The sequence below is a fragment of the Dipodomys ordii genome, unplaced genomic scaffold (genome assembly GCF_000151885.1).
Source record: "Dipodomys ordii isolate 6190 unplaced genomic scaffold, Dord_2.0 Scaffold13, whole genome shotgun sequence".
NCBI classification, from domain to species: Eukaryota; Metazoa; Chordata; class Mammalia; order Rodentia; family Heteromyidae; genus Dipodomys; species Dipodomys ordii.
Genome location: NW_012267229.1, coordinates 12,650,958 through 12,674,013, shown reverse-complemented (window position 1 = coordinate 12,674,013; position 23,056 = coordinate 12,650,958). Strand labels below are relative to the sequence as shown.

The window sequence follows — 23,056 nt, the reverse complement described above, 5'->3', positions numbered from 1 at the left end:
CCAGCCCCTTCCCCAGGAATAGGATCCCAACCATCCAAGATGCCATCCTCTCTCAATCCCTCCCCAGACTTCCCCCACCCCAAGCCCTTTGGTGGCAGAGAACATTTCCCTCGGCCTCTCCCCACTCTTTCCTGTCTGTGACCTTGATTGAGCCCCTGCCCTTTCTGATCAGTTCCTCCCTTCTCTACTGTGAGAGGTCTGGAGGGGATTCCTGTGTGTGACATTCTGTCTCCGTGTGATAGAAACAGTTCCCTCCGGAGACAAAGATGGTGGTGGTGTTCTCATCGACTAGGATGCCACCATGGAGGACAGGCCCACTTGGACTTGCCCTCCAGCAGAGAATGAAAACATTGACCTTCTTTATGGTGTTTTCTCCTGCGTTGTGGCATGGAGCTCCACAGTCCAGTGCATTGTGGGCAATTAGTCCCCTCCCCGCCCCCTCTGTGTGCAGGTGAAGGAGGCTGACAGGTGTGTGTGGGGGGGGTCCCAGGTTCAGAGAGCATTGCAGAACCATCTGCAATGGGGACAGAAGCGGCAACTTCTTGGTTCCTCAGGGCCAGGGACTAGTTTGGTGAGAAAGATTAACCTAATGGTCCCAGGTGACTGCAAAGATACTTTGGGTACAAATATAAATGATCTCTAAGAGCCAGGAAATATAAGAAGTGGGATGTTTTGTCCCTTAAAGACCACACCTTTGGGACACCAATGCCCTTGGGTCCTGACCTTGACCCCGACCTTGACAAATGTGCTGTCCTGAAAGCCCAGCCCTTCGTTCTACAGGCTGCCAGACAGAGGCAGCATCTCTTTTCTCTGCCACTGGGGGGAGCAAGGATCTCATCCCTCCCAGTCTCTTCATTCCCTGAGGCTTCCAGAAGGTTTCAAGTTTTCCCCACCAGGCCAGACCCTTTGTACCCTGTGTCTCCTTCCATCCCTCCTCTCCCTCAATAAACAGCTGGGATGGATATTGCCTTTGCTTCTTTCTTCCTGGAGTGTGGAGAAGGGGGAAAGAAATACATACACTCTTATAAGGGTGCTTTAGCTGGGTGCTGATGGCTCATGCCTGTAATCCTAGCTACTTTAGGAGGCTGAGATCTGAGGAGCATGGTTCAAAGCCAGCCCAGGCAAGAAAAAAATTAGCTACCAGAAAACCGAAAGTGGATCTGTGGCTCAAAGTGGTAGGTTACTAGCTTTGAGTGATAAAGCTTTGGGACAGTGCCCAGGTCCTGAATTCAATCCCCATAACTGACAAAAAAAAAAAAAAAGAGTGCCTTAATCTGTGTATAAGTTTATTGCTTCTCATTTGCCTTGTCTCAAGGCTTTACGCTTGCTACAAGCACTTTATCACTGAGCCTCTCCTCTAGCCCTTTGTTACATTAGGTAACTTCGGAGATAGCACTTCGCCTCGGGCTGGGCTATGATCTTGTTTATAGGAAAACAGGTGATCCATTGCATTCAGCTTATTGATACTGGGGTCTCCCTGAGTTTTTGCTGGGGGCTGGCCTTGCCTTACAATCCTCCTGATCTCTGCCTTTTGAAAGGCTGGGATGACAAGTGTCAGCCACTATACTCCACAAGATAACCCTTTAAGAAGAGGGTTATTTTCCTTGATTTACAGGTTTGAAACTAATGATGAATAGATGGTGTCCTTCTCAAGCTTCTGCAGGGTGGAGTTCCATGCTGGCTGGTTTGGGCCATTGCTCTCCAGTCCCTGGGTGGGAAGGAAATCTCTCACCTGGAGAGGAATGTGGAGAAGAGGTGCTCAGGACCAGAACAGCTGACCCCTATTAACATGGACGAGGCCGTGTTCTCAGTGCTTGACCGGCATGAATTCACTTAACCCTGGCATCAGCTGATGAGGTCGATGGGCTCCCAGATTCCAGGCATGTATTTTCAACTGCATATACTTGGAGGCTGGATTTCAATTCCATGGTCCCAGACTGTCCTGTCACCCATTCCCCACCACACCTGTTCCCTACTGACCAACCTGGCCTCCTGCTGCTGCTTCTGCTGGGTCTTCCTCCATAGTTAGCCATTGGTCAGTTCCCTGACCTCCTTCAGGACTGAAAGATTATCTTCTCAGCCAACCGCCTGTTTAAACATATAGCCAGGCCTCTGAAGGTTCACCTTCTGTTCCACCTCTTTAATGCAAGAGCCTGTGCACCAACTCCACACCACCTGATGCTGCCTCGCCCCCTGGGGGGCCTCCTACTGACCCAGGGGATGACCTACCTCACCCTTGCTGGAGTGAACGGGGGTGGGGGGTGTCTCTGAGGGCATTGGTCCCAGGAACATTGCTCCTGGAGAGAGTAAAGTCCCTTGAGATGGGCAAGGGGTACATTGTTGGCTGCAAATGGAGAAGAATATTAGTATTCATCTAACCATGTGTGAAGCAATATATTCATGCACAAGTTCTGGAATAAGTTTGTTACCTGCCTGAGTGTGCACCAAAATGCACGGGGTACAAAAAAAAAGTCAAGGGGCTGGGAAGTTGGCTCAGTGGTAGAGCGCTTGCTTTGCATGCCTGAGGCCCTGGGTTCGATTCCTCAGCACCACATAAGCAAAAAAGAAAAAAGCCGGAAGTGGCGCTGTGGCTCAAGTGGTAGGGCACTAGCCTTGAGCTGAAGAGCTGAGGGGCAGCGCCCAGGCCCAGAGTTCAGGCCCCACGACTGGACCCAAAAAAAAAAAAAAGTCAAGTGTTAGTGGGTCACACCTATACTCCTTTGCTACTCAGGAGGCTGAGATCTGAAAATCGAGTTTTGAAGCCAGCTACAGCAGGAAAGTCCATGACACTCATCCAAAAGCCAGAAGTGAAGCTGTCAAGTAGTAGAGTGCTGACCTTGAGCAAAAGAAGCTCAGGGATAGTACCCTGGCCCTGAGTTCAAGCCCCAATTCCAACACACACACACAATATTAGGATGAGGTCTGCAGATCTAGACATGTAAACAGTGGGAAGGATGGAACTGTTGTGTAGTTGCATTTCCTCTGCTACTTTAAGCAGTTACATTTATTGAGCACTTACCAAGTAAAGACCAGGTTCAGGGGCTGGGAAGGTGGCTCAGTGGTAGAGCGTTTGCCTTGCATGCCTGAGGCCCTGGGTTTGATTCCTCAGCACCACATTAGCAAAGAGAAAAAAAGCCGGAAGTGGTGCTGTGGCTCAAGTGGTAGAGCGCTAGCCTTGAGCTGAAGAGCTGAGGGACAGTGCCCAGACCCAGAGTTCAGGCCCCACGACCGGAACCAAAAAAAAAAAAAAAAAAGACCAGGTTCTGAGAAGTGGAGTGTCACGTTGATGAGGTCCAAACCTGGTCCTACTCTAGTAGGCAGTGATGTGTACCTGTCATCTGCCACATAGATGTCCCGTGAGGGACACATGTGCCCTAGCACACACAATTCCCTGTGGCCTCAGACAGGTCAGGTCCTTGTAGGAGCAGCAGCTTTGTGTGGGTCTGTCACAGGTTCACCCTCTGCTGTGCGTGGCCCTAGGACCCTGGCTTGGCTCCAAGTCTCTGCCTGGCTTGGCATCAACATTGCCGGGAGCTTCCTGGCCTGGCCTCTCCAAAGCAACCTCTGGGCACCAGGCCATCAGGAACCTGGTGAGGGAAGAACTCAGAGGATTTCATAAACATCCAGCCATGGGACACAGGGTCAAAGCAGGAAAAAGAAGAAGGAAAACAGGATGTCCTCTGGGGTGTGGACCTGAGCAGAGTCCACGGGCCAGATGTTCAGCAGGGAGGAGCTGGGGGGATTTGACAGCTCAGCTCACACCCAGCACTGTGTATGAGAAGGTAGGGGAGCTTGGCAGCTTTGCTGGCTGCAGGAGGTTCTGAGGGAGGAGGAAGGAAGAGAGGGAGGGGAGCCAGGGAACGCACAGAAGGGAGGGAGGGAGGACAAGCAAAGGAATGATGGAATATGGGAAGGGTGAATGTATTTTTGCATGAACCTCCAATGGCTGCTCTGGCAGGGCCTTGTGGATACTTGCTGGGCCACATGGAGACAGCCCTGCTGGTGCAAAGCCGAGAGTTAGATCCACCCGTCAGACAGTGCTTTAGGACTTCTTGGGCTACAGAACTAAGACTTAATGCAAGGCTTTGGTTTAAAAACATTACTATCTGAGCCAGGAACCTAGCTACTTAGGAGGCTGACATCTGAGGATTAAAGTTTAAAGCCAGCCTGGGCAGAAAAGTCCATGAAACTTTTAGCTCCAATAAACTACCAAAAAGCTGAAAGTGGAGCTGTGGCTCAAATGGTAGAGCACCAGCCTTGAGTGAAATAGCTGTGAGACAGTGCCCAGGCCCTGAGTTAAAGTACCAGCACAATAAAAGGAAAAAAAATGCAATGAGTGGAAACGGTAAATGTTTTATGGAAAAAGCTGGGCATGGTTGGGGTGTCACCTAGGGCCTGACCTAGGGATAGGACATGGCCTAGGGAGGGGGTGTGGCCTACAGACAAGGAGTGGCTTACACATGGAATGGTATACAGACCAAGTATAACCTAGGAATGGGGCCTGGTCTAGGGATGGGGCATGAACTATGACAGCATGGTGTATAAACAAAGCATAGCTTACTGACAAGGAGAGGGGGTAGTTGGCTCCCATCTCTCTCTCTCCCCCCCCTCTCTCTTTCTCTTTTTATTGTTATTATAAAGGTGCTGTACAGAAGGGTTACAGTCACCTAAATTAAGAGTACATTTCTTTTTGGACAATGTCACCCCTTCCCATGCTCTCTCTGCTTTCTCCTCCTGTCCTCACCCACAAATTGTATAGCTCATTTCAACATAGTGTCCAGTGAGTATCACCGCTGTATTTATTCACCCTTTGTCATTTCATTTCTGGGTCCTCTTTTAAATTTCCAAAGACAGGTAAATAAACAAATAAGACAAAAAGAAAATAAAAGTAGAAACAAAGGCCCATTTCCTGGAGTTCATTTAGATAAATATTATTATTATTTTTGTCAGTCATGGGGCTTGAACTCTGGGCCTGGGCGCTGTCCCTCAGCTCTTCAGCTCAAGGCAAGCACTCTACCACTTGAGCTACAGCGCCACTTCTGGTTTTCTGGTGGTTTATTGGAGATAGGAGTCTCCCGGTCTCTCCTGCCCGGGCTGGCTTTGAACTGTGATCCTCAGATCTCAGCCTCCTGAGTAGCTAGGATTACAGGCGTGAGCCACCAGCGCCCGGCAGATAAATATTATTTTGTCTGATCAGATGCACATCAGCATTGTGCTTTGTGTTCCTTACCTAAGAATACCCTCCTTTAGTCTCACCCTGTGTGAATGTCTCCAGTCCTGTATAATTTATCTTGTTCCAGTATATATTAGCTTGATGTGTGTGCTTCAGCTTTCCAATCCTAGAAGACATCTCCCACCAGGGTGTCTGGGCTTAAGTCGAGGTTTATCTAGGGACTGAGGTCATGAATAATGGAGCAGACAGAGCTAAATCTGTCCCAGGCTTCTAACTCTGACAGGAACTAGAAATGGAATGGTAAGTGCCCAGTCAGATGACCAAAGCCAGTTGCTGAGTGTGGGGCCGAGTATGGAGCTAGTCATTGCTAGGGGATGCATAGACCAGGGCCTAGACTGTGCCCAAGGTTTCAAATCAGAGTATAGTGACAATCCCAAGTCAGGCAAGAGGGCTCAGGCTATGGCCTGCGTCCTAAGGGCTTAAGGTGCCCTGCTCTAGATTCTTGTTTCTCCAAGGAGGGACCATGTCTGGAGTTTGCTCTGGATCCCCAGAAACTCCTGGCAGCCAGGAATTCTAACCTTCTCAGCACCAGTTCCTATTTGCTCTTCTGCTGTCATTCCAGAAGAGCCATTCTGGCCTGACAGGGCAGCAGGGTGGGAGCAGGGGTTAGGGGCAGGGTAGTCTCTGTCTGGGAGAGTGTCTTGCATAAGGCTTTCTGATGCAACTGGCTAAACACTGTGCATCATTCCCCTCCCCCGCCCCACCCCACCGCTCCAGCTTTTCTTAGAAAGGGAAGGGCTGGGCAGTGGCCTGGACCCAACATGGGAAATATCTTCCTTTTCTGGCCTCTGATGGCCTCAGGACCAGAGAGCAGATGAGCAGGGCTCAGATGACTCAGCAATATGCCCAGTCCAGGAAGGGAGCTGGTTTAAGGCTCACCAGAATTTTGGAGATTTAGCATTTCCCTCCTCCCCCCTTCCCCTCCCCAACACGCACATACAAAGCCCTAATTATGTGCCTGAGCCCAGGGAAGTACTGGTAGCTGCCCCCAAATCACCCCAAATCAGAGGCAAGCTCAGAGCTCAAACCAGCATCCACCAAACCAAATCATCCACCTCTCAGGGATGGAAAGAGGATCCTTCACCATTGAGGAAAGCATGGGGCTTCTTCTAGAACTTTCTTTCAGTCCCACTGAGGCTTCTGAAATAGTGGATCAAAGTGGGTTTTGGAGCCACTCCCAGCTGGGTTCAAACCTTATCTGTATACTGTGTGACCTAGAGCAGATGACTCATGCTCTCTGACTTCCAGATTGCTCACTGGTGAAGTGGGCAGAAATCCATCCTGGGTTCACAGGATGTGGCTTGGATTGCAGGAAAGGGAGAGAGAAGGCCCAGACCAGGCCTACTGAAGCAGGACCATGCTCAAGAAAGGAGGCCCTCCTTCCCTTACTCCTCCAGCCCATTAACTGCATGTGTTTATGTGCATGGAGGTGTGTGTGTGTGTGTGTGTGTGTGTGTGTGTGTGTGTACAAAGGCTTCAACTCAGGGCCAGGGCACTCTCTCATAGATTCTTTGCTCAAAGCTGGTGCTCAACCACTTGAGCCACAGCTCTACTTCTGGCTTTTGGTTTGTTTATTGGAGATTAATCCCACAACTTCTTTGCCTGGGCTGGCTTCAAACTGCAATCCTCCTGAGTAGCAATTGAAGCTATTACAGGTGTTGTGTGAGACACGGTGTCCAATTTCTCATGAGTACAAGGTAGCTGGCTAAGCAAAGACACAACTTGGATTTTTTTTTTTTTTTGTCAGTTGTGGGGCTTGAACTCTGGGCCCGGATGCTGTCCCTCAGCTCTTCAGCTCAAGGCTAGCACTCTACAACTTGAGTCATAGCACCACGTCTAGTATTCTGGTGGTTCATTGGAGATAAGAGTGTCATGGACTTTCCTGCCCGGGGTTGGCTTTGAACCACCATCCTCAGCCTCCTGAGTAGCTAGGATTACAGGTGTGAGCCACCAGCACCTGGCATAACCTGGATTTTAAGCCAGACCAATTGATTAAATCCCTCTGGCTCCTTCCCCTTCAGGACTACGGCGCTGCTTCTCTGAGTCCTGGTTTCTTTATCTGCCACCAGGGATGAAGGCAGCAGCTTGGTGGGAAGTGGGAGGTGATGTGGAGTGGTGTGAGGGGAGACTCACACAGGCACAAGAATCACAATCTCTGTGGCTCCTGGGCCACTTGTATTGGCATTTCCTGCCTCTCCTGGCCTTAGCCTGTGCTAGGTCTAGATGATGAGAGACTGTGCAGAGTGTCTGAGAGATTCCAGAGAAAGGGGAATTGCCTAGTTCCCTAGAAAAGTGCTCCCCAGGAGGAACACAGAGCCAGCTGCAACTCTTGAGTCACTTACCATCTCTCCAAATTGATTGGCCCCAAGACATTCATTTATATTACTATTCCCTATTTTCCTTTTACCCAGCTCATTAAAGGAAGGAAGAAAGAAAGAAAGAAAGAAAGAAAGAAAGAAAGAAAGAAAGAAAGAAAGAAAGCCAAAACCCCTTCCACATTTATTAGAAATGGAAATTTTAAATCACCAACCTCAAATGGAAAACTATCACTGACTCTGTAGAAGAGCTTACCATAAAATCAAATACAAGGAAAGCAAAACAAGATTATGCAATTCTAGCTCAATCCTGTTTCTGGCCAAAGGTTCTGGAACAGAGACAGGTGTGAGGCTGGAGGTGTGGCTCAAACAGAACCTCAGTACTTCCCCCACCCAAATAAAAGAGGTGTGAAAAGCGCAGGAGCTATTAAGTGAGACTTTCTCCCCAAGACATTGTTGGTGCTGGAGTTTGAACTAGGGGCCTTGTACCTGCTAGGCAGGTGCTGAACCACTGAGCCACCCTTGCAGGTACCCAAGATAATGGACAAACAGGAGGAGCACATTGAAAGGAAACTCACACATTACATTGTTATTTCATACAGGGTCTCAGGGACCTAAACTCCCCCCCCCACACACACACATGCACCGGCATCCTACACAGTCTGCTTTGGTAAACACTGAGCTAAGCCCTCTTTCTTTACTTATTTTACAACCACTGCTGTGTGACAAGGCCCCCACATTTGAGGGCCATGCTCTAGATGACACTCCACTGATCATACCTACCAGTGCATGCAGAAGCTCCTGACTTCTCAAGATTGTGAAATATCCCAGGACATTGTAGAAATGGCATCAGCTGACCCGGGTTCAAATCTCTACTCTGTCAAACTGGCTGTGCTCTGTAAGCCCTCCCTTGAACTCCTCAGGTCTAGAGAAGAGAGGTGACAGTGGCTGTTTAAAAAAAATACACCAAAAACCCAGAAACAAACAAACAAAAAACCCCACAAAGATGATAAAATGCCTAGAGTTGTAAAGTAGCATCCCACCTTGGGTCTTTGTACTTAATATTTTCTTGGGCTTTGTATGTCTTTTCATGGCTCATTTCTTCTTTTCCTGAAAATCTTGCCAGTCATTGGTGGCTCATGCCTATAATCCTAGCTACTTAGGAAGCTGAGTTCTGAGGATCACGGTTCAAAGCCAGCTCAGGCAGGAAAGTCTGTGAGATACTAATCTCCAATTGACTACCCCCAAACCAGAAGTAGAGCTGTGGCTCAAAGGGTAAAGTGCTGGTCTTGAGCACTAAAGCTCAGGGACAGCACCCAGACTGGGTTCAAGCCCCAGGACTGGCAATACACACACAACCTCTCCCCCTGCCCATAAAACCAAAACCAAAACCAAAATAAACTTTAAATGGCTCCTTTCTAATGAGTCTTACTCATCTACACTCAGTCATGATAAAGACTAATTTTGTTTTCAAGAAAACATAGAACACTTTCATATTATGTTGATTGTATTTATTTATTCATTCATTTATTTATTTTGCTGGTCTTGAGGCTTAAATTATGGGCCTGGGCACTGTGTCTGAGTTTTTTTTTTTTTTTTTTGGTCGGTCGTGGGGCTTGAACTCTGGGCCTGGGTACTGTGCCTTTGCTCTTCAGCTCAAGGCAAGCACTCTACCACTTGAGCCACAATGCCACTTCCAGTTTTCTGGTAGTTTATTGGAGATAAGCATCTCACAGACTTTCCTGCCCAGGCTGGCTTTGAACTGTGATCCTCAGATCTCAGCCTCCTGAATAGCTAGGATTATAGGCATGAGCCCCAGGTATCCAGCTGTCTCTGAGCTTTTGTGTTCAAGGCTAGTATTCTACCACTTGAACCACAGCTCCACTTTCAGCTTTTTGTTGTTAATTACAAATAAGAGTCTCCTGGATGTTTCTACTTGGGCTGGCTTTGAACTGCAATCCTCCAAGCTCAGCCTCCTGAGTAGCTTGGATTGCAGGTGTGAGCCACTGGTTTATCTTCTTACTGATTTTTAAGCTGTGACTTCACGTTTGGGTCAGTCTGGTCACCCCAGGTACCAGGCATTTAGAATCAGGCCTAATACATAGCAAAACCAAGTTAGGAATCTCCAAGCAAATTCAGCACAGGACTGGTTTAAATAGAAACTCTGAAAGCATCTAAGTATAGCCTGGTGCCAGTGGCTCCTGCATGTAATCCTAGTTACTCAGGAGGCTGAGATCTGAGGCTTGTGGTTTAAAGTGAGCCTAGGGGGGGTGGAAAGGTGGCTCAGTGGTAGAGCGCTTGCCCTGAATGCATGAGTCCCTGGGTTCAATTCCTCAGCACCATGTAAACAGAAAAAGCCGGAAGTGGCTCTATGGTTCAAGTAGTAGAGCATTAGCCTTGAGCTAAAGCATTCAGGGACAGTGCCCAGGCCTAGAGTTCAAGCCACACGACTGACAAAAAAACAAAAAACAAAACCCAAAAGTGAGCCTAGGCAGGAAAGTTTGTTAGATTCTTAGCTCCAATTAACCACAGTAAAAGCCAGAAGTGGTCCTTTGGCTCAAGTGGGAAAATTCTAGCTTTGAGCAAAAAGGATCTTAGGGACAGCACCCAAGCCCAAGCCCAAGAAACAAAGAAAGAAAGGAGGGAGGGAGGGAGAAAGGGAAGGAAGGAGGGAGAGAGAAAGAGAGAAAGCAAGCAAGCATCTATTCCTGCCATCCTTGGCTATCTCACATAGATAAAAAGTAAGTTCATTCATTACTTCCTACAGCAGAAGAGTAGCTGGGATTAAATGAGATGCCGGAATCCCTTGGTGTGCCCCAGGCTCTGAACCCCAGAGGAGCTGGTCCCTAGAGCCAGGAAAACAAAGCAGGCCTTTGGTACTGATGAAGTCTGATATCAAGACCTAAAAGGCATTTTCAAGGAAGCTGCTGGACCCCTGTGACTTCACAGTGCTGCTCCAAACTTGAAGCACCAGGGCCTCCTAGGCCTGGGATTCAGTCCTGTTAAACAGTCCTATCTCCCCTCTGTCTCCAGTGTTTCTACTCATTCTATTTGACTTTTTTGTTTGTTTTGGTGGTACTGGGGTTTAAACTCAGGGCCTTGCTAGGCAAGAACACCTCCAGCTCTGTTCTAAGCATTTTGTATGTATGAATTTATTTAATCCTCACAACAACTCTAGGAAGTGAGTGTTGCTATAATTTACTTTACAAGAGCAATGCAGAGGAGAGTTTTTGTTTGTTTAAATAGTACATGGGGGCTGAGAATGTGGCTTAGTGGTAGAGTGCTTGCTTCACATGAACGAAGCTTTAGGTTCAATTCCTCAGTATCATATACACAGAAAAAGCCAGAAGTGGCATTGTGGCTCAAATGGTAGAGTGCTCGATTTGAGCTGAAGAGCTTAGGGACAAGTGCCCAGGCCCAGAGTTCAAGCCCCATGACTGGCCCCCCCACCCACCCCCAAAAAAGTGCAGGGGTTGGAACTAAGGCCAGACACAGGTACAGACTAGATGAATACTCAACCATTGACCTATCCCCTCTCCAACCCCTCAGCCTAAGACAGGATTTGAAGAGACTTTTCTGGGACAGATGGTATGTCTCTGTGAAATGAATGCTAGGAAGCTGCTCATCCAAGCTCAGACACTGATTCTTTTCAGAGTCAGCTGAGTTTAAAATCTGTTAAGTCTTAGCAAGGGTCTTAGGCGGCTTCATAGCTGGTTTGGAGCTGGATTTAGTTTAGCTTTGTGTTGGGGCTTGTACTCACACTTTCCTTTAGCTTTTTTGCTTGAGTTTGGTGTGCTACCACAAGAGCCACACCTCCACTTCTGTTTTTTGAAGATAAGAGTTTCTTAGGTTAGTCTGCCTGGGCTGACTTCCAGCAAGGAAGTAGCCAGATCCTCGATCCTGTAACTTCTACCCTCAGATCTCAACCGGTAGGGTAGTAAGGCTAACAGAGTGAGCCGCCAGCATCCAGCTCTTGAATTGTTTATTGATTTGTTTTGTATTTGTTTGAACTAAAGAAGCCAGTTTAGTGGCTTATGCCTGTAATCCTAGCTACTCCAAACTTTGCAAAAAGTTCCTTTGACCCTATCTCAATCAATAAAAGCGAGGCTTGGTAAAACAAGCCTACTGTCCCAACCACACTGGAAACATAAATGGAAGGATAGGGTCCAGGTTGACACATGAGACCTTATTTGAAGTATAAGTCAACGTATAAGAGCTGGGGAGCATGGTTCCAGTGGTATCCCAGATTTAAACTCAGCGCACGCGCGCATACACACACACACACACACACACACACACACACACACACACACCCCTGAAAAGGATGTTCTTTCCACTAATAGATGGGGAAACAGAGGTTTAGAAAGGAAACTATTTTCCCCCCAAGGTGATAGGGAGTCAGCGGCTACAGTCTGCACCGCAAACTCCGGCCCTAGTGGGCCAGCTCCTGCCGGGCGTGGGGCGGACCTAGCTGGAGGGGCCGGGCGGGGCGGGGCCCCCCGGGAGGCGGGGCGGAGATGGTGCAATCCCGCGCTGCGGGCGGCGGGCAGCGGGCGGCGGGTGGCTGCGGATTAGCTCAGGTTTGCATCACCCAGGCTCGGAGCCGGAGCCGGGCTCGCGGCGTCCCCGGGACACTCGCAGCGGAAGCGGGGAAGGCTCTGCACGCATCGACGGGGCGCGACCTAGACGTGGGGCACGAGATCGGCCGCAGCCGAGCGGACCGCGTTCCCCCTGCCGGTGCCCGGGCGGCTCGGATCCTAGGCGGCGCCGGGACCCGCGCGGGGCGCCAGCACGAGGTACCCAGCCGGAGGGCGACGGCGTGCACCTGCCAGGGGGCCGGAGGGCTGCGGGGGGCAGCCGGGGCCGAGGGCGGGTCGCGGGGTTCGCCCGCGTGGGGCCGGCTTGCGCCCCGGCGGGGCGGGGCGGGGCCGGAGGTCCCAGGCGGGCACGGGAGGGCGGGTGCGGAAGGGCTTTGTGAGCGCGGGGCCCCTTTGGAGCCGCTGCGGTGTCCGGGGCTCTGCGGGAGCCTGCGGGGGTGAGATCGGGGTGATGGCGGGTGCGGGGCTCGAGCCGCGGGAAGGGCTGGGCGCTGCGCGGACACCTGTGGGGCGCGCAGGGAGCGCGGGGCTCAGGGTCCAGGGGCCTCAGGGCTGCCCGGTGTGCGTGGGTACCGTGTGCGTGGCTAGCGCACGTCTGCCGACGGCGTGGGATGCGCCTTCAGACCTCGGGGTGTGCAGCTCCGCTGCGCCCCGCCCCGACCTCCTTCCCATGGCTCAGCCTTTGCCAGTCTCGGGGGTCCGCTGAGCTCTGTGACCCCTCAACACGGTTGCCTCGGCTTCTGCTCCCACGGGAGGGGCCTGGCGGGCGAAGGCGGGGCGGGAGAGGTCGATGACTGAGCGGCACCTGTGTGCACACGTGCACACCTGTGTGTGTCTGTGGACGGTCAGGTGTGTGTCACCTGGAAGAAGTGTGTTTGTGAGAGGTGTGTGCGCACCTGTCTGCCCCGGGGTGGGGGGAGATGGGGGAGCCTGTGGCGTGGCCCATGGTCCTTATTGCTCATCAATGGTAGGGAACCGCAAGAGGTAGATATTATGTGTTGCCTCCATGCTTAGGCTACACAATCCCTTGCTGGTTTAAGAAGTCAGTTACCCCATCCGTCCAAAGCAGGGTATCCCAGCCTCCCCCTCGCCCGCCAGGTGCTTCCACGTGTGTTGGGATGAGACAGCCTGGAATATAATATGTCCAATCTCGGAGTGGCAACAGTGCTGCACAGGGTACTGAGCATTTACAGGGTGGCCCAGGGAAGATTGTCATACTAGCCTCCTCCCTCTGAAGATCTCTTAAGACTTACAGTATGAATCATTAAAGCCAGGCCCTGGTGGCTCACACTGGTAATCCTAGCTACTCAAGAGACTGAGCTGGAAGGATCACGGTTCAAAGCCAACCCAGGCAGGAAAGTCTGTGGGACTCTTATCTTCAATTAACCACCAGAAAACCAGAAGTAGAGCAGTGGCTCAAAGTATTAGAATGCCCAGGGTACATGCCTGTAATTTTGGATACTTACCTGTAAACCCAACTATTTGTCAAGTTAGGAGGATAAGGCCTTTTTGCTAAGAACCATATCTGAAGAAACAAATAACAATCCCCCACCCAAAGTGGGGGGGGGTGAGGGAAACCCTAAAAGCAAAAGACATGGCTCAAATGGTGAGGCCCTGAGTTTAATTCCTAGTACTGCCAAAATACTGCTAATAAATAACACCAATAACAATAGTAATAATGAAGCAGTAGTGATGAGTCTTTGCTGTTCCCTACCCTGCTGTGCAAGGCTTTATATACTGTTTTTGTATAACTTCTTTTTTTGGGGGGGGAGGGGACGGCGGGTACTGGGATTTGAACACAGATCTTCATGTTTTCAGTGCTCCAGTACCCGAGCCATATTCAACCCTTTTTGCTCTAGCTTGATTTCGATGAAGTCTTTGCCCTGAGGGAATAGAACGGAAATCCTATTTATCCCGCTCCTGTTTCTGAGATTACAGCCTGGCTGGCTTCTTGAGGTGGATTTTACTGTTTGCTGGGACTGGCCTTGAACCTCAGTCCTCTCAATCTGTACCCGCTCCGTAAGTGGGATTACAGATGTGAGCTTCTGCTCCCCAAATCCTGTGAGTGTTACATCCTGTTCCCATTTCACAAAAACCAGGGCAGAAGGGTGGAAGAACTTTCCCACCTATCCAGGAAGTGCCAAAGCCGGGATTAGATCCCAGGAATCCCCATCTACAGGATGCTTTATTTCTCCCACTGTTTGGAAGTCTTCCCAGGGTTGTGTTGATGCACTTCCTCACCAGAGGAGAAGAGAGGAGCCACTCACTACCTCCCATAATGCTTTTCTTCCCTTCTTTCTAGATGCAAGCCACCCCTCTCGCTGCTCCTGCTGGTCCCCACTCCAGAAAGAAGGGGTTGGAGTCCAGTGATGACTTAGATACTGATTGTCCTATCGTGAAACGAGCTCGGAGTAGACCCCAGCCTGGGCTGCCAACCTGCCCACTGTCCCTGAGCCCACCGCCTGGTCCAGACGGTGCACCTGCCATAGCCCCTGCCTCCCAGCTGGGACCTTATATCCTCCTGGAGCCTGAGGAGGGTGGGCGGGCCCACCGGGCCCTGCACAGCCCCACAGGTCTGGAGTACACCTGCAAGGTAATGTCTTGGGGACTCTTTCCTGGAGCATCCCAGGGGGCTGCAAAGAGTCTGGGCACTAGAGGATTGCTGGAGTACAGAAGCACTCTTCCTTTATTGATGTGTGCATTGGGAAGCAGCCAGTAGTCTCTTAGCTGGGCTGCAGCCAAAGAGGTGAAGCAAGGCCTGTGCCCAGCCCTGGGGCATCTGCAGCTTATCTACACAGCCCACAGCATGTAACCACTCTAGACACGGTGGAGAGGTGCTAGTGTTTAAGGGGCTGTCAGCAAAGGCTGAGACAGAGTTAGCCAGGTAGAAGTGGGAGAAGGGAGTTCCAGAAGGGCAAAGGGGGTTATATAAAGGCCCCAAAGGACTTAGCACCTGGTACTTTGGGAATCTCAGCCCCATTGTCCTCACAAAGGAGAGTAGGACCATGGCTGTCGATCCAGTTAGCTCTCTGTGGCTGGCACAGGTAGGCTGAGTGTGAGCTGGGTGGGTGAGTGAAAGGGTCAGCAGGGCTCAGAGAAGGTGGCTTTGTAGATCTTTCCTTTTTTTTGGCCAGTCCTGGGGCTTGAACTCAGGGCCTGGCACTGTCCATGAGCCTCAATTAATTAATTAATTTTTGTTGGTCATGGGGCTTGAACTCTGGGCTTGGGTGCTATCCCCGTGCTCTTCCGCTCAAGGCAAGCACTCTATCGCTTGAGCCACAGCACCACTTCCAGTTTTCTAGTGGTTTATTGGAGATAAGAGTCTCACGGACTTTCCTGCCTGGGCTGGCTTTGAACTGTGATTCTCAGATCTCAGCCTCCTAAGTAGCTAGGATTACAGGTGTGAGTCACCAGCACTTGGCTACTTCCAGCTTTTTCTGAGTGGTTTATTGGAGGTAGAGTCTCATAGACTTTTCTGCCCAGGCTGCTTCAAACCTGGATTTTCAGATCTCAGCCTCCAGAACAGCTAGGATTACAGGTGTGAGCCACCAGTGCCTGGCTCATTCATTCATTTATCGGCAGAGACTGGCTGTGTCATCTAGGCTGGCCTCAATCTTGCAGTCCTCCAGCCTCAGCCTTCTAAGTGCTGGAATTACAGTTGTGCATCACACCTGGAAGCTCGGGTGATGATAAGCACACTCCATCTCTGATCTTCTGGGTCTCTCTGCTTCAGGGGTTGTTTTTCTGTATGAAATTATTCACAGCTTCAGGCATCAAGAGGATAGCAGTTTAAAGCACAGATGAAGAAGGGCCTGGGTTCCAAGGCCCAGCCGAGCTTCTGGTGACCCCGTGGCCCCTCGGTTTCCTTCACTGTGAAATGTGGAACAGGTCACCTGCCTTTGCAATGGTGTTGGCAGGGTTGGGTGAGCAGGCGACAGTGCTCAGTGCCTGTTTACAGGGTAGTGGGCTCCCCAGGTCCCCAGTGGTGCTCATCTTGTGCTCTGCCCACAGGTGTACCCGGTCTGTGAGGCCCGGTCTGTTCTGGAGCCCTACGCACAGCTGCCCCCCAGCCAGCTTGTGGCCCGGCCCGTTGAGGTCCTACGGGGCCCTCAGCTCTACGTCTTTTTCTCTCGGACCTGTGGGGACATGCACAGCCTGGTGCGCAGGCGCCGCCGCATCCCCGAGCCCGAGGCCGCTGCGCTCTTCCGTCAGATGGCCACCGCAGTGGCGCACTGCCACCAGCACGGCCTGGTCCTGCGCGACCTCAAGCTGCGACGCTTTGTCTTCACCAACTGGGAGAGGTGAGTGTGGCCGCCAAGACCTTGAGATGCACCCAGGAGATGGGTGAGGTGGGGAAACTGAGGCCCGGAGGTCTCCCCAGTTTATGCCAGGGCTAGTCTCAAAACGCCACCCCTGGAGTACCTAGGAAGGTGCGCTGAGCTGGGGATGTAACTCAGTTGTGAGTCACCTGTATCTGCCTGATCTTGACCTTTTCAAGGGTACTGGTCAGTATCTAATCAGTGTAGATTCTTCAGTTTGGATTGGACTGATGTGCCCTGTAGATTGGAGGTGATTTTTTTTTTTTTTTTTAGCAAAAATAGCAAATTAGTTGGAGGTCTGGGATATAGCTCAGTGGTAGCATACTTGCATATTTATGCACAAAGTTCTGGGTTTCATCCTTAGCACCAAAAGAAAAGAAAAAAATACCACAAGCTGGGCCCCACAGGTGGCTCATACCTGTAATCCTAGCTATTCAGAGGCTGAGATCTGATGATCACAGTTCGAAGCCAGTCCCAGCAGGAAGATCTGTGTAACCAGCAGAAAGGCAGAGCATCTTAAGTGGTAGAGCCTGAAGTGAAAAAGCTAAGGGACAATGAATGCCCAGGCCCTGAGTTCAAGCCTCAGTATTCTCTCTCTCTCCCTCTCTCTCCCTCTCTCTCCCTCCCTCTCCCTCTTTCCATCTCCCTCTCTCTCACACACAACACACACACACACACACACACACACACACACACACACAGAATACCACAGAATCAAGAGGCCCTTATTACTTTATACTGGGAGGCTCAAGTTGATGTGTCCTTAATGTGTCATTAGTCCTGATCATGAGGTAAAAGTGGTGTCTGCCATGTGAAGTTCTTTATTTTATATTCCTTTGGTGGAGCTGTGGCTCGGCCATAGAATGCCTGCTTAGCAAGCAAGAGGCACTTAAAGCCACTGCATACAAATCCTGGTTCCACCAGTAATAATAATTATGTCCTCAATTTGGGACCATTCTTCCTAATTCTAATCAAACCAGAATTGCAGGCAGTGTGCACACCTGGCTTGTAAAATTCTAAAGTGTTCCTTTTGTAATATATATCTTGAGCAGGGGGTGGAGGGGAAGGAATTTAGAGACGCATATAAACATCCTGTTTCTTCTTAAACTTTCACCTAATAATCTCCAGGCCATCCATCTTGCCTGGAGCTGATGTTTGCCGAAGGCTGAATTTCTATTTCAGAAATAGGAAGGGGGTGGGGAGGACTGTAGTACTGGGCTTTGAACTTAGGGCCTCAAGCTTGTGAAGTTGCCAAGGTACTCTGCACTACCTAAGCTACACCCCAGGCTCCTTCTATACTTTCTGTCAAGACAACTGTGCCTCTTGGTAAGATGTAGAATGGGCAGTTTGTGTGTGTGTGTGTGTGTGTTTAAGCTGGTACACCTGAACATAACTTTAGCATGTTCTCTAGTCTTTCCAAGGCATTCATTGGAAGAGTTGACAGAAAGGAGGCTGTGGAGACAGAACTGCATGTGTTTATTATTTATTTGTTTGTTATGGTGCTCAGGATTGAACCCAGGGTCCTGTATGTTGCTAGGAATTGCTCTGCTATCTGTAGAGCTGCAGCCCCAGCTCCATTGGGGTTTTAAATCGAGCTGCTGCTTCTCACATGCTGTTTGGCCTTGCCCAGTGGCATTCGCTTATCAAGCAGTAGTAGAGACTCCGTTCCCCCAAGCTGTGTCAGCATTTGTGCAATGCCAGGAGGCACTCAGGAAGTGGTGCCTTGAGCGGCAGGCACATCAGGAATGCTCTGTGGGTTGTTTACAGGAGATGTTGTAGGCTTTCAGAAGCTCTGGGTTGCCATTCCGAAGCTCTGGGTTTTGTCATCTCCCACCCCCTGCTAGCACCGGAAGAAAATGAAGTCGAAGTTGTAAACAGTAGGATATGTGCACTTTTCTTTTTTTCATTTTTTGTCAGTCACAGGGGCTGAACTCTGGACCTGGGCGCTGTTCCTCAGCTCTTCAGCTCAAGGCTAGTGCTCTACCACTTGAGCCACAATGTCACTTCCGGCTTTTTCTGATTATGTGGTGCTGAGGAATCAAACCCAGGGCCTCATGCATGCAGGCAAGCGCTCTACCACTGAGCCACTTTCCCAGCCCTCTTTTTTTTTTTGCTCCTCCCTCCCTCCCTTCCTTTCTCTTCTCCCTCTCCCTTTCTCTCTCTCTCTCTTTCTTTCTTTTTTTCTCTCTTTCTTTCTTTATTGTGGGGCTTGACTTGAACTCAGGGCCTGAGCACTGTCTCTGAGCTTTTGTGCTCACGGCTAGCATTGTATAACTTTGAGCCATAGCTCTACTTCCTGTTTTCTGATGGTTAAATGGAGATAAAAGTCTTAGGGACTTTCCTCCGCAGGCTGGCTTTGAACCTCAATCCTCAGATCTAGGCCTCCTGAGTAGCTAGGATTACAGACCAGTACCTGGCATCATTTTTTTTAAATTGACATTGGCTGCCAACATCTTAAAAACTAGAATTTTTTGCATTAAAATATGATCTCTGGGACTGGCGGTATAGCTCAGTGGTAGAGTGCTTGCCTAGCATGAGTGAGGCCTGTGGTTGCATAACCAGCACTGCAAAAATTAAAATGAAAAATAAAACAAATTTAAGTTTTTTTTGGGGGGGGTCTGAACTCTGGGCCTGGGTGCTGTCCCTCAGCTCTTCAGCTCAAGGCTAGTGCTCTACCACTTGAGCACCACTTTTGGCTTTTTTTTTTTTTTTTTGCTTATGTGGTGCTGAGGAATCGAACCCAGGGCCTCATGCATGCAAGGCAAGCGCTCTACCACTGAGCCACTTTCCCAGCCCCAACAAATTTAATTTTTTTTTTTTGTCGGTCGTGGGGCTTGAACTCTGGGCCTGGGAGCTGTCCCTCAGCTCTTCAGCTCAAGGCAAGCGCTTTACCACTTGAGCTACAGCGCCGCTTCCGGTTTTCTGGTGGTTTATTGGAGATAGGAGTCTCACAGTCTGTCCTGCCTGGGCTGGCTTTGAACCTCGATCCTCAGATCTCAGCCTCCTGAGTAGCTAGGATTACAGGCGTGAGCCACCAGCGCCCGGCCAACAAATTTAATTTTTATGTATGGTCTGGTACTAGGGGCTTGAACGTAGAGCCTTGCATTCCCATTTGGCATTTTTGCTCAAGGCCAGCACTCTATTGCTTGAATCATGCCTTCACTTCTGGCTTTTTGCTGGTTAGTTGGAGATAAGAGTCTCACAGACTTGTCTGCCCAGGCTGGCTTGAACCACGATCCTCAGCTCTCAGCCTCCTGAGTAGCTAGGATTACAGACAGACTAGGAGTGATGCGAGCCCAGCTTAAGTCACTATTTCTTGCTTCTCTTTGGACAAAATGGGAATGGGAGCCTGAGAAGGACAAGTGGTTTGCAGCCTTGGCTCTGGGTGAGGCCCAGGGCTGTCATCCCAGGCCAGTGCCCTGGAGCTGTGCCAACATGTCTTGCATACAGGTTGTAGCCAGGGTGAATGAAATGAGCCAGGATCTGAGCTTAGCCTGGGGCCAGGTACATAGAGGCCACAGAGTAAATACTGGGCCAGTGTTATCCTTTTCAGGCAGGAACCTGCTATGTTTGGCACCCATCCTATTTCTCCCCTGATAATCAGCCATCAGGGCACTGAGTTTGTATCTGGTGGAAGAAAAACTGAACCCTTCAGGCCCTTGCTGGGAAGTGTGCTCCCTTGGGAATCTTACTAATTGCTCTGTGACTTGAGAAATGATTTAACCTCTCTGAGCCTGGGCTTCCTTGTCTGAGACAGGATTGGCAATCTAGTGGCCCAGGGCTGGCTCTTATCTATCATATGCCAGTAGGTCTTGGGCAGGTGGGTGCCAGTGAAGGTGATGGCATGGATGGTGGCTTGTGGGGACCTGACTCCTGTGTCTGCCCCAGGACCAAGCTAGTACTGGAAAACCTGGAAGATGCCTGTGTGCTGACCGGGCCAGACGACTCTCTGCGGGACAAGCATGCGTGTCCAGCCTACGTGGGACCTGAGATCCTCAGCTCCAGGACATCCTATTCCGGCAAGGCAGCAGATATCTGGAGCCTGGGTGTGGCCCTCTTCACCATGTTGGCTGGCCACTACCCCTTCCAAGACTCAGAGCCTATCCTGCTTTTTGGCAAGATCCGCCGTGGGGCCTTTGCGCTGCCTGAGGACCTCTCAGCCCCGGCCCGCTGCCTGGTCCGCTGCCTCCTTCGGCGGGAGCCAGCAGAGCGACTCACAGCCCTGGGCATCCTGCTGCACCCATGGCTGCGAGACGACCCCATCCGCTTGGTCCCATCCCGATCCGGCCACTGCGAGGCTGACCAGGTGGTCCCTGATGGACCACGGCTGGAGGAGGCTGAGGAGGAGGTGGGCGAAGGAGAGCTGAGTCTCTATGGCTAGGGCCACTGTAGTAGATGCTGAGCTTCCAACAGCAGGCTGAGTTTGGGGGTCTTCCAGCTTCCTCTTGCCTCTTTGGAATGAACCAAACCTAAGTGCCTTGTGGGAGGGACAAAGGGGAGCAGGTGTGCTACGGGCGCACCTGTGCTCTTCCACCCACGTTTTAGCTGGGGTGCTGTGTGTGTGTGTACGGCTTGTTTTGTGTGCTGGGAAAATAGCAGTAAGCAAGGGAAACAAGACTCCCAGCTGGCAGAGCTGGCATGTGCCACAAGACTGGCATGGCACACTTCATACCAGGGTCATCCTTCACGTGTGCTGTGCCAGACCCTGCTGACATAGCACAGTCCTCTCATGACAACCTAGCTGCCTGGGATCTAGCACCTTTCACAGAAAGAGCAGCTCTGTGCCAAAGGCTGCAGGCCTGACCCTGCAACTCAATACTGTGAACGTGGGTCAGGCCGGAGCTGGCCTTCTTCAGCTCTGGCTTCCCATCAAGACTTTCTTTGGAGCTGGGCGCCGGTGCTCATACCTGTAATCCTAGCTACTCAGGAGGCTGAGATCTGAGGATTGCGGTTCAAAGCCAGCTTGGGCAGAAAAGTCTGTGACACACATCTCTAATAAACTACTCAGAAAAAAATAGAAGTGGTGCTGTGGCTCAGGTGGCAGAATGCTAGCCTTGAGCACAAAGAAGCTCAGGACAATGCCCCCAGGCCCTGAGTTCATGCCCCATGACCAGAAAAATACAAAACAAAACAAAACAAACCCCCCAAAACCCAACAAAAAACAATAAAAGACTTTCTTTGAGCTCACGGAATGCCTCACATAGGAGAGCACTTGCCTAGCAACTTCAAGGTCCTAAGTTCAAACCCCCTATGCTGCCAAAAAAGAAAAAAAAATCTCTTTGGGTTGAGGGGTGTAGCACAGTGGTAGAGCACATGTCTAGCACGTGAAAACCCCTGGATTTCCAGCACTGTAAGAAAACGAGTTTCAGCCATGACAGGGAGCTCATGCCTGTAATCCTAGCTATTTAGGAGGCTAAGATCTGAGGATCAAGGTTTGAAGTCAGCCCAGGCAAAAAAGTCCATGAGACTTTTAACTCCAGTTAACCACCAAAAGCTGGAAGTGGAGCTGTGGCTCAGGTGATAGAGTGCCAGCCTTGAGAGAAAAAAGCTCAGAGACAGCGCCCAAGCCCTGAATTCAAGCCCCAGGACCAGCACAAAAACAAAAACAAAAAAGTCTCCTTTCCAGGCCAAGAATGCAGGTCAGAAGGTCAAGAATGCAACAAGAGAATGCTGCTTATCTGATTCAGGGCATGGTTTGGAATGCTCTGGACAGCTCCAGGCCTGTCCACTCCTGTGTCCACATAGACACTTTTTCTGGGGGCATTCAGGGTCCAGGACCACAGTCAATTCCATGGTTTGGTGATCAAGGATGTATATTTTTACCTTGTGCCTAATAAAAAGGGTAACAAAATACTTTAGTTTCCCCAGGGGATTTCTTCTTGTTTTTTCTGCCTTCAAGCCAACCCCACAATGAAGGCCAGATATGTCTCAACCTCTGCTGAATGGTTGATGAAAACAGATTCCCTACAACCCTGTTGATGTTCCAGCACACTTTCTGTTTCTTCTAGATGTAATGGGGTCTGAGGTGGGGTACCTTTTTGAGAAAAGAAGGGTTGGGAATATAGCTCAGTGATAGACAACTTGCTTTGTGTGCTTAAGGGAATGGAGGTGAACAAGTAAGTGACTGAAGCAGAAGATCTATTTTGCACACAGCTGAAAGTCAGTGAATGGTGTGGATTCTAGTGAATGGGGTGGAATGGTTGATTCATCTCACAGAGCCAATTGGGTAAGAATGCCTCATGTAGCTTCTTCCATCCTTGGCTCTGTTGTCACTGGAGAGGGCTGGTATCCAGTGAGAGCAGTACCATATGTCACATTAGATGAAGGAGAGTGACCTTGTGTAGTTGAGAATTTAGCACTACAGAGTTAGGCTGTCCAGAACTAAATCCTTGTCTCCACCTGTTTATCCATCAGCAAGGTTCTTAACCACTCTGCCTCTGATTCTTCATCAATAAGAGCTGTGATAATAGTTCCTAACTCAAGCAAGACAAGTGAGTCCAAACATCCAGAAGAAGCAGTGCCTGGCTAAACCCTGCAAGAAGCATTCATTGCTGCCATTCTTAGTGCTCTTCCCTAGGATGGGAGATGCTT

The 23,056-nt window shown here is 50.2% G+C and overlaps 1 protein-coding gene across 1 annotated transcript; it reads left to right on the top strand.

The window, feature by feature from the left end:
• The first annotated feature begins 12,129 nt into the window (after positions 1-12,129).
• Trib3 (tribbles pseudokinase 3) lies at positions 12,130-21,402 on the top strand. The gene is made up of 4 exons (XM_013010798.1): positions 12,130-12,344; positions 14,449-14,739; positions 16,158-16,447; positions 20,354-21,402. The coding sequence occupies exons 2-4, from the start codon at positions 14,449-14,451 to the stop codon at positions 20,844-20,846; spliced, it is 1,074 nt and encodes a 357-aa protein (XP_012866252.1). The 5' UTR covers positions 12,130-12,344; the 3' UTR covers positions 20,847-21,402.
• Positions 21,403-23,056: the final 1,654 nt, after the last annotated feature.

Bases quoted from the DNA above. Each gene is read 5' to 3' on its own strand.
- Trib3 (XM_013010798.1), top strand. From the start codon at position 14,449: ATGCAAGCCACCCCTCTCGCTGCTCCTGCTGGTCCCCACTCCAGAAAG. The intron at 14,740-16,157 runs GTAATGTCTTGG...CTCTGCCCACAG, and splicing joins GTCTGGAGTACACCTGCAAG to GTGTACCCGGTCTGTGAGGC. The intron at 16,448-20,353 runs GTGAGTGTGGCC...TGTCTGCCCCAG, and splicing joins GTCTTCACCAACTGGGAGAG to GACCAAGCTAGTACTGGAAA.